Genomic DNA, 19,791 nt, shown 5'->3' with positions numbered 1-19,791 from the left:
ATACACTCTACCATCAAGCTGTACTCCCCCACTCTGCCCCCAAGTGGCCACTCTTATTTAATAAGATCTGTCTGTATAGCCCAGGCTAGCTTCAAGATCTTCTGTCCTGTTCAGCCTCTTAAATGCTGGGATTACAGATGTCCACTCCATGCATGGCTCAACTATTTTTTAGTTTAGTTTTTTTTTTTTAAAAAAAGAACAAGCTGCCTTTGATCATGTTTCATTTTCAAAAATAGTACAGTTATCTATGCTATTTAATGTTTTCACCAGCCATGTCTGGGCCACATGTGGTTCTGTCTCACCCAAGTTCCTCTCCTTCCACCACCCATGCCTTTGTGGAGGGTTGGAAGGAGGCTGCTGCGGGGCTCCTCCTGGGACACACCTTTCTTTCTTTCTTTCTTTCTTTCTTTCTTTCTTTCTTTCTTTCTTTCTTTCTTTCTTTCTCTCTCTCTCTCTCTCTCTTTTTTAAAGATTTATTTATTATATGTAAGTACAATGTAGCTGTCTTCAGACACTCCAGAAGAGGGAGTCAGATCTTGTTAAGGATGATTTTGAGCCACCATGTGGTTGCTGGGATTTGAACTCTGCACCTTTGGAAGAGCAGTCGGGCGCTCTTACCCACTGAACCATCTCACCAGCCCTGGTTTTTTTTTTTTTTTTTTTTTTTTTTTTTTTTTTTTTCGAGACAGGGTTTCTCTGTGTAGTCCTGGCTGTCCTGGTCACTCTGTAGACCAGACTGGCCTCGAACTGCCTCTGCCTCCCGAGTGCTGGGATTAAAGTTGTGCGCCACCATGCCGGGCTGGGACACACCTTTCTTGATGTCCCTGTAAAAGCTACTGCATCTCCCTCCCCCTCTCCTTTCCCTTCCCCCTCCCCTTGTTCCTCCTATTTTTTCTCTTTTCTTTTGTCTCACCCCTTTTTTTGTTTGGAAACAGTACAATGTAGCCCAGGTTGGCCTTGAACTTAACTGTCTTTCTGCCTCAGAGCCCACAGTGCTGAGGTGACAACACCAAGCTGTGTACTCCCAAGCTCCGTCTTTCCTTCAGGGAATAGCTTCCCTGGCAGAAGTTCATCTTCCCAGTTTAAGGCTGTTTGGGATGTTATTCTTAGTGTCTTAACTTCCCTGCCTCCTCTCTAGGACCTTTGGAAAGTGCCATTGGCTGTCTAAGGAGCCCAGCTTCCATCTCTGTCCCTTTCCTTATGAGTCTCTGACATGCATTTCCAAATCCCCTCCCTCTCTGTGCCTGGAAATCCCCACTGACAGTGACAGACCAGAACTCATGACCTATGATTTCATGCCAAGGGGGAAGTAACAATGAAGGAGAAGGCAGGGATGCACCCCTGTGGTTTCTTTCCTAGAGTCCACTCAGAGTAGAGGCCCAGCACAGGGCCTGGAAGATCTGGGTGGGAGGTTTGAGATGGAATGAAGTAAGAGATGGTAGCTCACCTGGTAGTTCAGCCAATAGCGCAGGCAGGTCCTAGACCAGAATTTTAATTCCATCACTTGTTAGCTGGCGAGTGGAAGAAGGCTCTTAGTCTTCCTAGGTTTGTCTCACTAACCAGTGACCAAGAGTAGGCATGACAATAACCTCAAATGCCTCAGCCCAGGCCCTGACATGGAAGTAGGTGCTTAGCTCTGTTACCAGGGTGGCCAGATCTGGAGAAAAACAAAAGTCAAACAACCTTCGATGCAAGGGCCAGAGGGGACACTTAGGGGAGGGAGAGGAGAAACATGGGGGATGTCAAGAGGGCTTCCTGTGGGAAAATGGGTTCTGAGTAATAAGTAAGGAGAGCTAGGAACTGGTGCTGGAGGATAGATAGCAGACCGCAAAGGAAGTGCACTGAGAAGGACCTACCCAGAGCGTGATTAAATAGCAAAGAATTGTGGGATATTAAGTGCTGAATAGAAACCAAACCAAACCAAACCATGGGTACTAAAGTGGGGTTCCATGGTTAAGAACACTCACTGAGCTGGGTGTGGTGGCACACGCCTTTAATCCCAGCACTCGGGAGGCAGAGGCAAGCGGATTTCTGAGTTCGAGGCCAGCCTGGTCTACAGAGTTAGTTCCAGGACAGCCAGGGCTACACAGAGAAACCCTGTCTTGCAGAGGACTTCTGTCCAATTCCCAGCACCTAACTGGCATCTCACAGCCATTGCTAACTCTAGCTCCAGGGAATCTGACACAATCTTCTGACTTCTTCAGGCTCTAGGCACACAGGAGAAAGAGAGGGGGAGAGGGAGGAAGCACTGGAGATGGCAGTACCGAGGCCCTGTGTGCTGGCTTAGAAGGGAAGTGTGACCTTGGCAAGGACAAGGAGCTAGAGAGAGACAGGGTGAACGCGTGGGGGCAAGAGTGAAGATTCCTCTTTTCAAAAGTCATTATGGAGCAAGAGAGGGGTGGAGGAAGGGCTAAAGCTGCTCCCAGTAACGTCCTCTCTGAGAGGAGACAGACATAGGCTCTTCTGCCGGCCAGTTTGAAGTGTGGTAGACTGGGTTCAGCCAAGGTGGGAAGGGGACATGGAGTTTTCTGCTGTGAAATGTAGGACTGAGAATGTAGCAGGATGGGAAGGTGTCTCTTTTGCCTGCGTGGAGAAGTTGAGGTATTAGCACTGAGACCACTTGGAGAAGCCACTGGTCTTAGAATGTGACCTTGAGTTTCAAGGGAGGTCTGGGCTAGGTAGTGGCTGCTTAGGACTTCTAGAAGAGAAATAGGAAATATGCAGTCCGAGTTGATAGGCAGAAGGCAGGCAGGCAGCTGGGGTGGGTAAGCTGCTACAAGGGAATCTGGAGGGCAGAGGCAGCCTTAGCCACTCCATTGCTAGGGAAACCAGTCCTCCATCAGTGGTCTAGAAAGGAGGCCTTGCACAGATAGGCCTTGCATGGGTGCTAAAAAGACAATCATGTCTTTCTGAGACTTTCAGAAATCTGGGTTACCTTTCACAGGTGTCAATGCTGACAGGCCATCAAGCACTCAAGAGGCAGACAGAACTGGTCTACATGGCAAATTTCAGCTTAACCAGAACGACACAGTGAAACCCTGTTTCAAAAATAAAGTAGAAAAATAGAAAAACAGTCATGCCTGCGTCTTTGTGGGCAGACACCTATGCAAGAGGGGGTCAGGTGAGGGACCCACAACCACCACCGGAATTAAAGGGAATACGGTGGGCCTAAGTATGGAAGAAGGTGACTACAGAACACCTAGGGTTTTTTGCACTTTAAAGCCGGGCGAGGTGGGGCGTGGCATCCCTGGGGGTTGGCGGAGACAGCGAAGCCCAACACGAGGGATTTCTTCTGTTATAGGGTTCTGGAGTGGTGCTAGATGTCACTACTTTAACCCGAGTCTTATGCAAGCAGGAGTGCCTGAGGTCCGTGGGCAGGGAACCCAGGGAAAAGGAATACGGGTACTCGAACACCGGTGAGCTCCGCGCAGCCGCAGAGAAGGCGGGCTAGCGTTCGCTCCACCCTGTATGCTAATATGAGCGCTACGGCCCCGCCCCGGGGGCCGGTGGGCCCCAAACCCGTGGGGTTCGAGAAGACGACTGCGTGGAGCCGCGGGCCAGCGAAGACCCAGGCAAGGCCGAGCGTTGGGCCCCGAGCCCCGCGGGCTGGTGGCGGGGCCCATAAACTGTCCAGGGGCTGCGGGCGAGCCTGGAGCCTCGCTCCCCCTCCGGCGCACAGTGGTACAGCCCGTGGGGGCGGGGCCCCGATCATGTGACGCGAGCGCGGCCGCCATCTTGCTCTGCGGTGCTGGTATTTAGAGCGCAGCGCCTGACTGGCGGGGTCGCCTTCGCAGCCGCCGCCTCGACGATCTCCGCTTGCCTGCTCGCTCGCCGTCCCGTTGTCCTAGCCCGCCGCCGCCCGCCGAGCTTGTCCTCTCCCTGCTTGCAGACATGGCCGACATCAAGAACAACCCCGAATATTCGTCGTTTTTCGGTGTCATGGGCGCCTCGTCCGCCATGATCTTCAGCGGTGAGCATCGCTGCAGGAGGAGCAGGGGATGCCGAAGCGATGCGGGACTCTCGACCGCTGCTCACTGGGGGCTGGGCGTGACGTCACTCTGACGTCATTCCCGGCTATGTGGGTGTCGGGCCTTACGGGCGCAGGTTTGGGGGGGCGGTGGGGACTGATGAGTGTGTGGAGCACAGGGCTTGGTCGGGCTGCGGGTCTTATCAGCCCGCCTCCTGTGCCTCGCTCCTGTGGGGGTGGGGCGGCAGTGTGGCTGCCATCTTAGTCCCGGGAAGTAGGAATGAGGATGGGGTGGGGGCGCGGGGGGCGGCGCGCGATGCTGTGCCCTCTCCTGCGCCTGCTCTACGTCCCGCATTCTGCAGGCAGGTGTGACATCGCATCTTGAAAGGCGCCAGTCCGTAGGCGGGGGCAGGCCCAGGACGGGAGTCCCTGGCCTCTGAGCTGGAGGGAGCCTGGGTCCCCGCTAAGGCGCACAAGCCCTGCTTTTACGGCGGCCCAGCTGCCCGGGGTCAGGTGGGTCTCTACCCTGGGTGAGGCAGGTGTTTCCGGTTGAGGCTTGTCTCGGTTTCCCAATAGTTAAGTCATCGGTGTGGGTTGGTTAGGAAAACTGGACTGAGGGGTTGGTCCTGGGAACCTGCAAGGACTCAGGTTAGAGCCTATGGAAGTGGGGTTGGCCTAGGAAGGAGCACTTGAGTGGATGGCTGCTGAGGATCTAGGCTTTGAGGTGGGTGGAGGGAGGGCGGCATTAGAGTGCCAGCATTTACACGATTACGTCTTTGATCTTCAGCCCTGGACCTAATGAATGGATGAGTGAATGAATGACCTTCCTCTTCTGGGGGGGGGGTGAGGGGCTGGAGCTGGGCGATGCTTCCGTGCCCAGAGAAGGAAAGCCTAGCAAGGCCCTTGATGGCACCTTGCTTTTGAAGTTAGGCCTTGACAATTCTTCAGTGTCGAATTTAGTGAAAATTGGCCTTCCTGGGAGAAAAGCTTTGGGCCAGACCCAAGAATGTGGGCTTGAGGGAGGTAAGTCACAGTCCCCGGGGACTGGTCTGGCCTGGTCTGGGCCTCCCCCCAGAAGGTCTGGTCTTTGGCTTAACTGACCTCGCCCTGCCCCACCCTACCTGACAAATGGAGAGGCTGGGTCTCTGTGCAGGTACTTGGTGAGTTTGAACTCCAAACAGTGTCTGTTGACTGTAAACACCTGTAGGGCGCAGATTGGGGTAGAGGGTTGTCTGTTAGTGGTGACCTCCCCTGCCTGGGCCTGTCAGGCGCTGCTGAGAGAGCCCTACTGTAGCCACAGCATTGGGGTAAGTGATCATTTGTGGTGGGAGATGTGGCCTGGACTTCTCCTTCCCTCCTCTCCCCCACAACTCTTCCCACATTTCAGGTCTCCTTAGAAAAAGCTGCCAAGCATTGTTTTCTGCTCTTTGCTCCCAGAATAATGTGTCCATAGGTTCCCCAATTTTAGCCACCTATGATTAATTTTTGTCACTCATTCATAAATTAATCCAGCAAATCTTTCTTGAGTCCTTACTGTGTCCCAGATAGTGGAGGAGTCTCGGAACACAGCAATATCCCTGACCATGTGGGTGTCATGCTCTGGTTGTCACGATGGCTCCTACAACTCCAAATTTGTCCACAGTTCTTTTTCTGCACCCAGCTTCTAGGATCTCTTGTATGAAGACCTTGCATGTACTAAAGCTGGCCAACAGGTGTGTCTGCACTATTGCAAGCTGACTGTTGCTGACCTCAGCTTTTCTTGCCTGACCCTAGCTTCTGGTCCTTCACACCAGCTTCTCACAGTCCTGTGGGGGTTAGCCTCTTACTTGTCCAGTAATCACCTTCTGAGTTCATTTTTTTCCTTTTAGGCATGCTATTGTGTAGAATGTCTTGTCCTCCCATTACCTAAAGAAATCCTTCCGGCCTCTGATGTTGCTGCTGGGAGAATTCCAAGCTTCGTCTCAGTGACTGACCCTTGGTCTCCCTTGGACTTAACTAACCAAGTTTCCAGACCATTGTTCTTTAATGCATCCTTGAGGCCTCCGTTCCATGCTCACATTCTAACTTCCCTTTTTTTTCTTATGACAAATATCCTGTTCTTTCTTCATCATGTTCTCCATGAAACTGCCAGTTACTTCTTTTCTGCATTTTCTGTGACTTCCTCCCTGTTTTTGTTGATTTTCTGGAAGTGCCTCCAGACCCTGCTGTTTGCCGCATTCCATGGACATTCTCAGCAGGTCTCCCTTCTGCATCCTATCGGGCTTGGTCCTCTCGGCAGCTGCTGCTGTCTGGGCCTGGGCTCACTCTTTTCCTCCTTTTGCCCTGATCCCTGACTGTGTCCCTGTTTTCCATCCTCCGTCTTCTTGTCACCCATCCTCAGCTCCATGATCTGGACTTGGGGGAGGACCTGATTCACCTTTCTTGGAGTATCTCCCTTTGGGGTACAGAGTTGTGCTGAGGTCCCACCTTCACAGCATGCCTCAGGAGTAGGAGCCCTTGGAACACGAACTTGTACTAAGGGATACAGCTCAGCATGGACTTGACTTCCAGTAGGGCCCAAGAAATGTACTGTGACCAGAACGGTTCCAGGAAATACCTCTTGAAGTAGACTCAGGGATTGAAGATGCAAGTCTTTGTTGGGCAGTGTCTGGGCATCTAAGAGTGCTGTAGAAAAGACGAGCTGTCTATCCTGCTTCTTCCAGTTGATCTCATCTAGCACTGTCTGTCGTGCATGGTGTCTAAATGTGCTGTCAAGAACCTTGCCCTTTGTCGCGTTTTCCTCTGCTGCTTGCTTTATCACCTTCCCATATATATACTTGGTCTGTTTCTATGATCTGTTTGTAGACCTCCTCCCCTCACCATAGCTCCCGACGGCCTTTTCTCTTTCCTTGCTGAATATGCTGTTGTTGTGTTGGGTTACTGTCTTCTTGCTGTTCCTGAGCTCTGAGAAGGCAGAGGTCTCTGACTTTTGCCCTACTCAGTGCTGGGCACACAGTAGACATTTTGTGGTTCCGTGAGATCCATAAGTCATATAGAGGAGGGCTGGGTCTGCTCATGTCCCTTTTACCTCTGGCCCATGTTGTTTTCTGTGTATTGGGTTATATACAATTTCCCTCACAATGGCCATGGTGTGGGTGCCCTGGGCAAAGATTTTGGAGGCTGCCAGGGTCAGCCATATTAGTAGCTCAGTATTTCTCATAGGGTCTGAAGACAAGTGGCGGAAATGAGAAGAATTGGAGTTCAAGACCTGAAGATAGGAGAGGGAAACAAAAGTCCGGAAGGGTAGCAGTCTCTCTTGGAGAGGTTGAAGTGGGGGAGCAATACCAGAAGAAACAGATATAACTCTGTTGTCCTGACTGGGAAGGCTTGAAGGGACTGATTGACACTGGCGTGGCCTCTGGGCAGCTGAGATGTAGCTCTTATGCTAGAAGTGCCTGGAGCTTAGGGTGTGGGACAGGGATTGCCAGAGTCTCAAGCAAGGCTCTCCATAGCCCAGCCGCCTCTTCCACGTGACTATGTTGCCAGAGGTCACAAGCTAGGGAAGGGGAGTGCTAGGGAACAAAGTCTGGTTTCACAGCAAGCAAGAGCCCCCATGACCACAGGAAGTACTGCAGGCAGAAGTAGAGCAGGAAGTTGGAGGTATGGCTCTGCTAGTGGGGAGAGAGAAGTGGCCATGGTGACAGCTCTTTTCAGGGGGCTCTTGCTTGGCTGCCTGTCTCAGTTCTTCTGATGGGTGGGAACCTGGGGAGCAGAATGGAAAAAAGCTGCTCTGGGCTCACTCACTGTCTCCTCCCACAGCCATGGGAGCTGCCTATGGCACAGCCAAGAGTGGCACTGGCATCGCAGCCATGTCGGTCATGAGGCCAGAGCTGATCATGAAGTCCATCATCCCAGTGGTTATGGCTGGGATCATCGCCATCTACGGCCTGGTGGTGGCAGTACTTATCGCTAACTCCCTGACTGATGGCATCACCCTCTACAGGTGGGTGCAGGGCCTTTCCTCCCAGGTGAGGAGCTTCATTGTCCTGTGGACAGGCAAATCGCTGACAACCTGTGTCTCTTCTCTCCCCAGGAGTTTTCTTCAACTGGGCGCTGGCCTGAGTGTGGGGCTGAGTGGCCTGGCTGCTGGCTTTGCCATTGGCATCGTCGGAGATGCTGGTGTTCGGGGCACTGCCCAGCAGCCTCGACTGTTCGTGGGCATGATCCTGATCCTCATCTTTGCGGAGGTGCTTGGCCTCTACGGTCTCATCGTGGCCCTAATCCTCTCCACAAAGTAGTCCTTTTCCACCATCAGTCACAGGATAGGATGTAAAGATCACCCCTCCTCATTCCAGAAGGAACAGCCTGACACATGCACGGGCAGCCGCCCCTCAGTAGTTGGTCTTGTAAATGTGCAGTGTCCTAGTGCCCATTGTCTGTCGCCCCCGCCTTGCCCCTACTGCTCCGTGCTGTGGACATACGGGCCCACTCATCTCCCACCCAGGCCCCTGCCCAGTGACGAAGTCAGCCTCTGGTTGCCCCGCCCATCGCCCTAGAGTGCTCCTTGTGTATAAGAATGAACAAGAGTTGTCATTTTTCTCCTCACTGGATGTTTATTTATAAAAGATTTGACCTATTCATGCGTCTGTGGAGCAGCTCTGTCTCCCCAACTCTATAGTAATCATTAGTAGACTGTTGCCTTGTGGGGTTCCTGTTGCTGAGACTCCTTGGATGGAGCCGCCCTCCCCCCAGCCCTCAACAGCCAGGGTGAAGGGTAGAGTGCTGCTGCTCAGAGCTGGCTCCAGCTGTGTCCAATAAAGTTCTCAGATGTGACTGGCTTGTGTTCTGGCGCTTCTGTGGGCGGGCCTGGCAGGGATTTGTCACGTGGTCGTCGTCACGTGGCCGCTGGGCCCACGTGGTAGCCCCTTCAGCTGAGAGTCACGTGATGCGACCTGGCCCAGCTTCCGATTACCGCTGCTCCGGCCACTGCCGGCTTGCGCCCAAAGCTTGCTGGGTTCAGCGCGACTCACGATGCGTAGCGGGCAGTGCGCAGCGGGGGCCCCGGTGCTTCAGTTCACCAACTGCCGCATCCTGCGTGGCGGCACGCTCCTCAGGTCTGGGCTGCATGGTGCAGGCTTAGGCTGGGTATAGAGCTGATGATACGCCAGTGCGGGGTGCAGAGATGGGGACAGTGTAGGGCATAAGCCCTGAAAGGGGCAGAGCTGTGTCGGGGACCCAGGGATGTGGAGGGCAGGGCTTTGGTGGGTGTGTGGCCCGGACCAAGTAGAAGAGTGGGTGCAGGGACAAGCTGGGTGCGAGATAGAACTGGGGTTTGGTTTCAGGGCCTGGTGGTGATCCAAGTGCCTACTACTCTGCCCTCAGGGAGGATCTGTGGGTGCGCGGGGGCCGAATCCTGGACCCAGAAAAGCTGTTTTTTGAGGAGAGGCGTATGGCTGATGAGCAGCGGGACTGCGGAGGCCGCATCCTGGCGCCTGGCTTTATCGATGTGCAGATCAACGGTGCGGCCTGGCTCGGGCCAGGGAGTCCAGGGCAGGAGCTCTGAGCGCCCTGCTACCGCCTTGTTTTCTGTGGCCACAGGTGGATTTGGTGTTGACTTCTCCAAGGCCACGGAGGACGTGGGTTCGGGGGTCGCCCTAGTGGCCCGGAGGCTCCTGTCCCACGGTGTCACCTCCTTCTGTCCCACCCTGGTCACCTCCCCACCAGAGGTTTATCACAAGGTGAGATGAGGCTGTTCTACCCCTGAGCAAAGGGGCCCTCAGGGAGGTACCACTTCCTTCACCCGAATCTGACTTCCTGGACCTGGGTCCGAGGGAGTCCGCCTCACTTTCAGTTGGATTCTGCCTGGTCTCTGCAACTGCCAGTGCTGTTGTCCTGTCACCATTCTCATCTGCCACGCCCTCCCAACGCCCTGTAGGCAGCCTCTGGACCTCCTGAACTAAGGACGCCTGGAATTCTGCCACAGCCATTGTCTCTTGTCTGGCTCTTCCTCCCTAACCTGCTTCTGCTGTGTGACTCACATGAAAAAGCCTTTCAGAAAGAGCTGCTGTCGCTGTGTAGTGGCTTCTGTCCTCATCCTTCCACCTTCTATCTTAGCAGGAGGTCTGTTGTCTTTGTTCCAAATTTCATATAAGGCTCTCCCAGTTTTCCCGAAGCTTGTTTAGGTTGCTGTCTTCAACACCATTCAAGAACAGTTTGTGTGTTCTCTGTGGGCTTATCCCTTAGACCTGAACTCTTGCTTTAAAAACGTGGTATTCTCTTACACAACGTAGTTGATGAATTTAGTAAATGAATGCTGTTATCCGTACTCGAATGGATTTTCTTTGTTCCTGTTGTCAATCGCCGCAGCCAGTTTTTCTTCCAGGACAGGATTAGGGAGTGTGTGGTTGCCCGTGGCTTCCTTTCTGGGTGTGTAGACACAGAAGCAGAGGAGGGAGCTGTGGGTATTGAGTGTGGGCTGTGCCCTGGCTACATGGGCTTCACTCTGGCCCCTTGACTTGCCACCCTTGGAAGACTCAAGACAATCTTACTCACTTCTGAGCCTCAGTTCCATTAAATGGAGAGTGCGAACAGTCAGTGGGTGGTTGACAATGTCAAGCATTCCTTGAATGTCAACAAGGGATGTCTTTTTGGAACTTTCCCACAGTGCTCCCACTCCACGGTTACAATGGTCCTACTGCAGAAAGGTACTTGGTTCTCCCAGCTGATCTCTCACAAAACCCAGAGTCATCTATCAAGGTGACAAGTGTCAGGATGTGCCCCCTTCTACCGTTCCCTCGCTAGCGGCTAAGCTGCCAGTGTGGGTGTGCCAGGTCCTCCAGGGCTCTTCCAGGAAGGCCTTGCTCTCCTGTGAGCCCCGCCCCCACACTCCTTCCCCACCACTATGTTTTCTTGCAGCTTGACTGGCATGGTGTAAGGCTCTCCCTTGGCTCATAGTCCTAAGGTTTTCTCCCTGGTGCCCCACTGTAGTCCACCTACCTCACAGACTCTCAGAAAACACTTTTAGACTAAAGGCCTTGGGAAGCAGGTAGGAGGTAATGGCCGAGTCTGGGCAGCTTTGAGTTTAAAAACAAAATACCCCGTTGCACTAGACATCAGGAGACCTACCCTCAAACACCTTCCCTATGTGTCCCTAACTTCCTCCAGGGCTCTTCTCACCGAGGAGCTTTGGGTATCTTCATCAAGGTCCGGTTCATTGAAACTACCTGCTCTGTCTCTAAGGTTTACTCTTGTAGCCTATGCTTCAAGAGGACAGGTCTGATGCCTTCCTTTTCTGCTTCAGATCTGTTAGCTGATGAAGGTCAGGCACCTCAGACAGAATGTCTGCCACCCTGCCCACCCCTGATTCATCATTCCCTTCCTCTCCAACCTCGTTTATCTTGTTGTCTCTGCTGCATGCTCTCACTTTGCCTTTCAAAGTGCTCTTCTAGAAAATAGTGTGTGTGTGTGTGTATGTGAGTGAGTGTGTGTGAGTGAGTGTGTGTGAGTATATGTGAGTGAATGTGTATGTGAGTGTGTGAGCACAAGCGCCTATGTGGGCCTGCATGCGTGCAGTGCATGGTATGCAAGCAGATGTCAGGACAACTTGTGGGCATCATAGCTCTCCTTCCAGTCTTTGGATCCTGGGAAATCAACTCAGGTCATGAGATAGCTTGTTGGCAAGTTTGTTTTACCCACTCAGCCATTTTGCCTGTTCTTTTGTTGTTGTTTGTTTGTTTTCTTTTCTTTTCTTTTTAAATTTGCTTTGAGTCAAGGACTCAGGAAAGCTCAGATTGTTTTGTAGTTGGGGCTGACTTTGACCCTTTGTCTCAGACTCTGACACACTATCATGCCTGGCTCTTTGCTTGGTCTTTAAGGTACTAAGCCATCTGGTGGTGGCCACTGCTGCTGCTTCTTTGAAGATTAATCATTTTTAATTCTATGTAGGTTTGTATGTCTGCGTGTGAATATCTGATTACTTAGAACTGAACCAGCCCAGACCCCTGTGTCAGAGTAGGACAGGCTCTTAAGCGCCCAGCCATCCCTTTAGTCCTGTCTTTAGTCTCTGTTTGTCTGTCTGTCTGTTTGTTTGTTTGTTTTAAAGATTTATTTATTTATTTATTTTAAGATTTATTTATTTTTATTATATGTAAGTACACTGTAGCTGTCTTCAGACACTCCAGAAGAGTTCGTCAGATCTTGTTACGGATGGTTGTGAGCCACCATGTGGTTGCTGGGATTTGAACTCTGGACCTTCGGAAGAGCAGTCGGGTGCTCTTACCCACTGAGCCATCTCACCAGCCCCCTGTTTTTGTTTTTTTAAACTTTTTTTATTTNTTTTTATTATATGTAAGTACACTGTAGCTGTCTTCAGACACTCCAGAAGAGGGCGTCAGATCTCTTTACAGGTGGTTGTGAGCCACCATATGGTTACTGGGATTTGAACTCAGGACCTTTGGAAGAGCAGTTGGTGCTCTTACCCGCTGAGCCATCTCACCAGCCCCTGTTTGTTTTTGATCCCCTGGCTGTCCTGGAATGCACTGTGCAGACCAGGCTGTCCTAGAACCACAGAGGTCGGCTTGTCTCTACCTTCTGAGTGCTGAGATTAAAGGCATGTGCCACCACTCCTAGCTATACTTTTGTTTTCCTGATCCATGGTTTGGATTAGAGGTGAAGGTAAGAAAATTTGTGTTTGGGGCTGGCAAACAGCTAAGAACACTTGCTCTTGCAAAGGACTCAGGTTTGGTTCCCAACACCCATACCATGTAGCTCATAACTGCCTGTAACTCCAGTTTCCGGGAATTTGCCACTCCCTCAGGCTCTACAGAAACCAGGCAAGCCTGTGGCGTAACAAACATTTATGCAAGCACTCATAAACTAAACTTTCGGCTATGGTGCTGAGGGATTGCGCCCAGGGCCTTGTACGTGCCAGCAGGTGCTCTACCAGTGCAGTTTGTCTCCAAGCCCCGGGCTCCTGCACTTTACCCTTTTAATCTTGGGAGAGCGTCTCTCTTTACTGTAGACTGATCTCTAACCCCTGGGCTCAGACGATCTCCTGTATGGGGACAACAGATGCACTCCACTACGTCCAGCCTCTCTAGAATTAAAAGCAGTGATGTGTCTCCTATCTTATTTTTGTTGTTTCTTAAGACCAAGTCTCTGTGTATCCCTGGCTGTCCTAGAACTCTCCATGTAGGCCAGGCTGGCCTTGAACTCACAGAGATCCTACATCTGCCTCTTGAATGCTGGGATTGGAGGCATGTGACATGTAGCTAAGAAGTAGGAAGCCATTTACTTGTTTTCCTGATCCATTCTGAGTGGCCACCTTCTCTCTAGAAACTCATAAGATCTTTATTTGTCCCTAGGCCTGACATCTCAGGGTGTTACATGGGAATAGCGTGTTTATCAATTTTGCTTTCTGCTGGACATGGTGAGAAGTTGGGCTAGAAGCTTTCTAAGTTTCTTCCCTTTTTTGTTTATTTGTTTGTTTGTTTTGAGACAGGGTTTCTCTGGCTGTCCTGGAACTCACTCTGTAGACCAGGCTGGTCTCGAACTCNAAAATCTGCCTGCCTCTGCCTCCCAAGTGCTGGGATTAAAGGCGTGCGCCACCACTGCCCGACTTCAAAGCTTCTTCTATTGAAGGGTTTCCTTAGTGACCATTTTCCATGTCACTGTCACTCTACGGGAGCCCCACTAGTCTAGTTTTGGGCTTTCTAGATTTTTTTCTCACCTTTTTCTTGGCTCCACTTTCTTTTCTTTTTTTTTTTTTTTAAGATTTATTTATTTTTTATGTAAGTACACTGTAGCTGTCTTCAGACACTCCAGAAGAGGGCATCAGATCTTGTTACAGATGGTTGTGAGCCACCATGTGGTTGCTGGGATTTGAACTCTGGACCTTCTGAAGAGCAGTCGGGTGCTCTTACCTACTGAGCCATCTCACCAGCCCTTGGCTCCACTTTCTAGAGGTTTCTTCAGCTTCTCTCTTGGAGTTGATCCCGTGGGATTTTTGCATGCCTTTGGGTTTCGAAGAGCTTGTGTTGCTCTCGACATCCTGTTCTGGCTTCTTGGACTTAAGGCCTCTCATTGCCTGAGGCTATCAATGTGGGAGTTTTCTTCTGCCCCCTCTTAGCATGTTGTCACTACTGGCCTGGTCATCTTGTTGGCATTCCTTCTTCTGCTCCTCCGGGAGCCCAGTGTGGCCTCTGTTTAATGGCTGGCATTAGCAGGCCACTAGGAACCCCTAGGTTTTTTTTGGAGGAGCTGTGTGAGGCACCCCTAGTTGTGCTGCCAAGGCCCTGTCTCTGGGAAGGGTCTTGTTTTACTTAGAGCTAGCTGTTCTGAGAGCCCAAAGAGCATAGCCTCAATGTTTGCATCGCACCTCACTTGCCTCCACTGAGGCTCCTTCCAGCTCCACCCCAGCCTGTTTCTCATGGTGCCAGCTCCGTGAGGCCTGAGTTTCCTGGGTCCTCTCCATCTGAAATGTATCTGGAGTCCACCTAATTGTCTCCCAGACCCTGACTGACTGCCCTTCTCTCGTTCTGTGTTCTCAGATCTAAGTGTGGGGTTGGTTTCGTTTAATTTGAGACAGGGTATCATGTAGCCTAGGCTAGCCTTGAACTATTTAAGTAGCTGAGGCTGCCCTGCGCTCTGCCTACCAAGTGCTTAGGATTGTAGGGGTGCACTACCATACCCAACTTAAGAACCCTTTTATTGTGGGTGGGTAATTGACAGGGATGGTGTCTTAGTCAGGGTTTCTATTCCTGCACAAACATCATGACCAAGAAGCAAGTTGGGGAGGAAAGGGTTTATTCAGCTTACACTTCCATAGTGCTGTCAATCACCAAAGGATGCAGGACTGGAACTCAAGCAGGTCAGAGAGCAGGAGCTGATGCAGAGGCCATGGAGGGATGTTCTTTACTGGCTTGCTTCCCCTGGCTTGCTCAGCCTGCTCTCTTATAGAACCCAAGACTACTAGCCCACAGATGGTACCACGCACAAGGGGCCCTTCCCCCTTGATCACTAATTGAGAAAATGCCCTATAGCTGGATCTCATGGAGGCATTTCCTCACCTGAGGCTCCCTGTGATAACTCCAGCCTGTGTCAAGTTGACACACAAAGCCAGCCAGGACAGAGGGTGTCACTCTTTGGACTGAGGACTTGTGTAGCTAGAGGGTCTGGAAGGAGGGTTATGGCTATACTGGGTCATCTCCAAGGCTTCTAACTCTTTCCTAAGGCTGTGACCATCCTGATCAGAGTGGGCTGGGCTGCGGTGCTAAGCCCTATCCCATCTGCACAGAGTTCCTTCCAGCCCTCTGCTTCTGCCCTGTCTTCCTCCTGCCCCCACCCCCCCATCCTGCCCTGTCTCCCTCCTGCCCCCCATTTCCCCATCCTGCCCTGTCTTCCTCCTGCTCCCACCCCCCCATCCTGCCCTGTCTTCCTCATACCCCCCCCCATCCCCCGATCCTGGCTTCCTTATTCTGCAGCTTAGGGAGGCTGTAGTAATTTTTTTCCCAAGAGTTTGGCTTCTGTATTCTAGCTGTGTGGCTAAAGCGACTGTGGAGGCCAGAACAGTTTAGAGCAGTCCTTACGCTTCTGTGGCCTGGGAATGCTTCCCCTCCCCCCTCCTTGGGGTAGGTCATCAAGTATTCCCTGTTGCCTTGTCTTCCTGCACCTGAGCACTGGGGGAGGCGGGCCTTCATCTTCAGCTCCTGTGGGGAAGGGCAGTAGGGCTGGGCTGGGTCGGATGAGGATCTGACCTTGGTTGGGCTGTGGCCTCTGGGTGCTGGGCTGTGGGGGCAGGGCTTTAACAGCTGGTTCCCCCCAGGTCCTTCCGCAGATCCCTGTGAAGAGTGGAGGTCCCCATGGCGCAGGGGTCCTCGGTGAGTGGTTGACTCCTTTCAAAATGCCCAGTTGGGAAGGGAGGGCAGGTTTGAGGGACTGGGGTGGGGCTGCTAGGTGGGAATGCCTGCTAGAACTACCTTTGCCTCTTCCCTCAGGGGTGCACTTGGAGGGCCCATTCATCAGCCGGGAAAAGCGGGGTGCACACCCTGAGGCCTATCTCCGCTCCTTTGAAGCCAATGCTTTTCATGATGTATTGGCCACATATGGGCCCCTGGACAACGTCTGCATTGTGACACTTGCCCCTGAACTAGACCGGAGCCATGAGGTGATCCAGGCACTGACAGCCCAAGGCATCCGAGTGTCTCTAGGTAAGAGGCCTCTCGTCCGGGTTGTCTGCTCATGGTGCTCCACTGCTGCAGAAACTGACCTCAGGTCCCCACGCAGGGCACTCGGTGGCTGACCTGCGGGCTGCAGAAGTGGCAGTGCAGAGTGGGGCCACCTTTATTACTCACCTCTTCAATGCCATGTTGCCTGTGAGTGTCACACCTACTCCTGGGAGGAAGGGGACTCAGTGGCCACTGTTGTCACTCAGTATTTCCCTCTGCCCTGCTCAGTTCCACCACCGTGACCCAGGCATAGTAGGACTCCTGACCAGTGACCAGCTGCCCCCAGGCCACTGCATCTTCTATGGGATGATTGCCGATGGCATACATACCAACCCTGCAGCTCTGCGCATTGCTCACCGGGCCCATCCCCAGGGTGAGTAACTGGGCAGGGTAGGGCAGGTAGGATAACAGCTGTCCAGGTCCTGAGCCACCTTCTCCCCCAGGGCTGGTGCTGGTCACTGATGCTGTCCCTGCCCTGGGCTTGGGCAATGGCCGCCATACGCTGGGACAGCAGGAGGTGGAGGTAGATGGGCTAATAGCATACATCGCAGGTGAGTGACTCCTGTGTCAACATATGTATGGTCACTTGGCTCCTCCCTGGAGTGGGAGCAGAACTGGGGTATGCCCTGTGTGTCCACTGGACTGCCAGTCCCACAGCAATTCCCTCTTCCAATTCTGGCCTCTCTGCTTCCAAGGCACCAAGACACTGGGTGGCAGCATAGCCCCCATGGATGTGTGCGTCCGGCATTTCCTGCAGGCTACAGGTCAGTTGGCTGGTGTTCCTGGGTGTCTGAGGGTAGAGGCTGTACCTAGAGGAAGCTAGAAGGGAGGCAGGGAGATTGGAGCTCTGTGCTGACATCCTCTAAGTACCTGGAACCTGGGAGGTGGCTCGAAGATTGAAATGACCGTGCTCATTCCCAAGTAGAGCTCAGGCTTGTATGGAGGAATGGCGAGTAGCCAGTCATTGGAGCCAGGATGGTGAACAGCGTGAAGCTGTGACCTCTTGCAGCAGCAGGATCACATTGCTCCCAGAAAGGCCAAGGACTAGACCTGTGGAATAGTAGTAGCCTGCGAGGGCAGTATGGACGGTGGAGTGAAAGTGGCTTCCTGGGACCTTGAGCAGGTTCTGCAGGGACCTCCCAGATATCTGGCAGCATCTCAAGGTTGAGTGTCACTCTGAATGTGGACAGTGTCAGGGTTGCATTTAGAGAAAATGGGCCGGGGTGGCTTGGGACAGAGGAGATAGCTGTGTTCCGGCAAGAAGTGATGCAGGAAGGAATAGGGCTTCAGGTTAGGCCTCGCTAAGAATACAGGGTCCCATTTGACAGCTGCATTGGTGGCCTTGGTTGCCCAGGTATGACTTTTTTTTTAGTTTTTCAAGACAGGGTTTCTCTGTGTAGCCCTGGCTGTTCTAGAACTCACTCTGTAGACCAGGCTGGCCTCAAACTCAGAAATCTGCCTGCCTCTGCCTCCCAAATGCTGGAATTAAAGGCATGCGCCACCACCGCCCGGTGGCTTTTTTTATTAGAAGTAGGCAATAGGGTCTATGATCATACAACCCTGACTACACCCTAGCTGATGCCCCATGTCTGGTCTGTTGAAAGTATAGGTTCCCTTCAGGGCTGGAGAAGGGAGGGATGAATAGTGTCTCCTCCAGCTACGGGCGTTAGGGACCATCCTAAGCTGCTGCAGAATCCCGGCCATTCCCAAGCCAATTCCCTAAAAGCTGAAACTTGGACTTGCTTGCGGGAGGGGTTGTGGATGCTCACCGAGATGTGTTCCTGAGCAGGCTGTAGTGTGGAGTCCGCTCTGGAAGCTGCATCCCTCCACCCTGCCCAGATGCTGGGGCTGGAGAAGACCAAGGGGAGCCTGGACTTTGGTGCTGATGCAGGTGAGTCCCCATGCAGGGGTGAGTCCGGGGCCACTCCCCGCACGGGCAGCTTATAGTTGGTTCTCTCCTACCATGTGAGTCACGGGGTTCAACCTAAGTCAGGTGTGGAGGCAAGTGCCTTTACTGACTCAGTCATCTGCTGACTGGCCCTTACTTTTTTGTTCGCTTTGTTTTTGAGATGGGGTCTTATCATATAGCCATGACTGGCCTGCGGTCCTGAGTCGTGGGATTACAAGCATGTGCTACCACACTGGCTTTTGTCCTGGCTTTCTGGCATATAATATTAGGCCATGTGAGGGTTACAGGGACCTCCCGCTGTGCCAAATTGATACTCTTGCATCCAGCTCCCCCACCAGTCTAGATTACACTCCTGGACGGCCTCAGTTTTCTTCCTGGGCTGAGTTGTGAATGATCCCACAGTAGGGTATGGGCCACTCTACTGTCTCCTCTTACCCTCTGGTTCTGCCGTAGACTTTGTGGTGCTCGACGACACTCTCCATGTCCATGCCACTTACATCTCTGGTGAACTGGTGTGGCAGGCAGAGGAAGCTGGGCCGTGACTGAGGGTCTTGGCTGGAAAGGACACTTGGAGAGGCCAGGCAGTCCACGGAGCTGGTCTCCAGGGAGCAAGCTGAGAGCCCTGCCCTATGTCTAAAACAGAACCTCAGTCATCACTCCTGGAGTGGAGGCAGTGGCTTGGATAAATACAGACAGCGGGACTTGCCTCGTCTGCGTCATGCTTTGAGCTATGCTTGTGTTCAGCAGGCTGCTGGTGTCTCTGCTGTTGCCCTGAGACCTGGGACCTGGAAGAGCTGGATGCTATGTGGGAGCTTCTCTGTAGGTCAGATCTGTTTTGAGGCCTATAGACCCCCAGGAAGGTGTTAGGGTTGGAAGTGGGTGGGAGGAGTTTGAAGGGAAGCCCCTCAATGAGGCTGGAGACTGTGATGGGTGGCTGACTCTGAGCTAGATAGATGGGCAGATGGAGGCCATAGCTCCAAGCTCTCCGCTGCAAAGTTCAAGTGTATCCATGCTGGCTTGGGGCCTGGGGTAATTTAGCGGTAACTGCTGGAATGGGTGCCCTAAGGGCCTCCAGTTTGGGCCCAGGACTCCACCCATTGCTCCCTGACCTGCCAGACCTGCCTGGCACCATCTTAGAGAATCAAAAGTTCCATCCCCTGTGGCGGTGTCTTTCAAAGACCCCAAATGGCTTTGACAAGCCTTGCCTCATTCCCGTGTTTGGTGGCTCTGGCATTCCCTAGTGAGTGCTTGTGGGCAACTCTGGGCCTTGTGGCTCTGTTTGTCCTGTTAGGCCGACCTGGGCAAGAGCACCCTAGCCTGAGGGCCCCCCACTCGGGGAGAGTGGTTTATCAGGCTGCCTGGAAACGGCCCTGGACAAGCTTGGGGCTTCTTTGGACTCTGAATGGCTGCGACGTGTGAGTGTGTGCCAGGGGTTGGAGGTCAGGTCTGGGAAAATTTGCATTTGGGTTCTGAGATAGGTGGGCGAGTCTTTCCCCTGTCATGTACAGTATACCTTGGAATAGGAGGTTCAAACAGATGTCCCAGGTCACTTGTATAGAGGTCCCATTGAAGGAACTGATTTCAGGCCAAAGCTTGAAATAATATTTTAAAAAGGGAAGAAAGAAAATGAAAACATGCAGACAAAATCAGATGCTCTCGGGTCTCCCACTGTCTGAGAGCAACAGCCTGGGGAGAGTAACCGGTAGGCAGGG

The 19,791-nt window shown here is 52.5% G+C and overlaps 2 protein-coding genes across 2 annotated transcripts; both read left to right on the top strand.

Annotated features, from left to right (window-relative positions):
• The first annotated feature begins 3,730 nt into the window (after window positions 1–3,730).
• Window positions 3,731–8,779, top strand: Atp6v0c (ATPase H+ transporting V0 subunit c). The gene is made up of 3 exons (XM_021221259.2): window positions 3,731–3,970; window positions 7,766–7,949; window positions 8,040–8,779. Exons 1-3 carry the CDS (start codon window positions 3,892–3,894, stop codon window positions 8,242–8,244), a joined length of 468 nt encoding a protein of 155 aa, XP_021076918.1. The 5' UTR covers window positions 3,731–3,891; the 3' UTR covers window positions 8,245–8,779.
• Window positions 8,780–8,896: 117 nt separating this feature from the next.
• On the top strand, window positions 8,897–18,928 carry Amdhd2 (amidohydrolase domain containing 2). The gene is made up of 11 exons (XM_021221260.2): window positions 8,897–9,060; window positions 9,329–9,465; window positions 9,545–9,684; window positions 15,768–15,822; window positions 15,940–16,152; window positions 16,229–16,317; window positions 16,399–16,543; window positions 16,614–16,721; window positions 16,866–16,934; window positions 17,960–18,061; window positions 18,533–18,928. The coding sequence occupies exons 1-11, from the start codon at window positions 8,978–8,980 to the stop codon at window positions 18,619–18,621; spliced, it is 1,230 nt and encodes a 409-aa protein (XP_021076919.1). The 5' UTR covers window positions 8,897–8,977; the 3' UTR covers window positions 18,622–18,928.
• Window positions 18,929–19,791: the final 863 nt, after the last annotated feature.

This window comes from Mus pahari, chromosome 21 (assembly GCF_900095145.1).
Source record: "Mus pahari chromosome 21, PAHARI_EIJ_v1.1, whole genome shotgun sequence".
Taxonomy (NCBI): domain Eukaryota; kingdom Metazoa; phylum Chordata; class Mammalia; order Rodentia; family Muridae; genus Mus; species Mus pahari.
The sequence above is the reverse complement of the archived record's forward strand: the minus strand, read 5'-3'. Positions and strand labels throughout refer to the sequence as shown.

Excerpts from the sequence above, each read along its gene's own strand:
- Amdhd2 (XM_021221260.2), top strand. The coding sequence starts at position 8,978 with ATGCGTAGCGGGCAGTGCGCAGCGGGGGCCCCGGTGCTTCAGTTCACC. Across the intron at positions 15,823-15,939 it reads CCATGGCGCAGGGGTCCTCG|GGGTGCACTTGGAGGGCCCA; the intron begins GTGAGTGGTTGA and ends CTCTTCCCTCAG. Across the intron at positions 16,544-16,613 it reads TCACCGGGCCCATCCCCAGG|GGCTGGTGCTGGTCACTGAT; the intron begins GTGAGTAACTGG and ends CTTCTCCCCCAG.
- Atp6v0c (XM_021221259.2), top strand. The coding sequence starts at position 3,892 with ATGGCCGACATCAAGAACAACCCCGAATATTCGTCGTTTTTCGGTGTC. Across the intron at positions 3,971-7,765 it reads GTCCGCCATGATCTTCAGCG|CCATGGGAGCTGCCTATGGC; the intron begins GTGAGCATCGCT and ends CTCCTCCCACAG. Across the intron at positions 7,950-8,039 it reads GATGGCATCACCCTCTACAG|GAGTTTTCTTCAACTGGGCG; the intron begins GTGGGTGCAGGG and ends TTCTCTCCCCAG.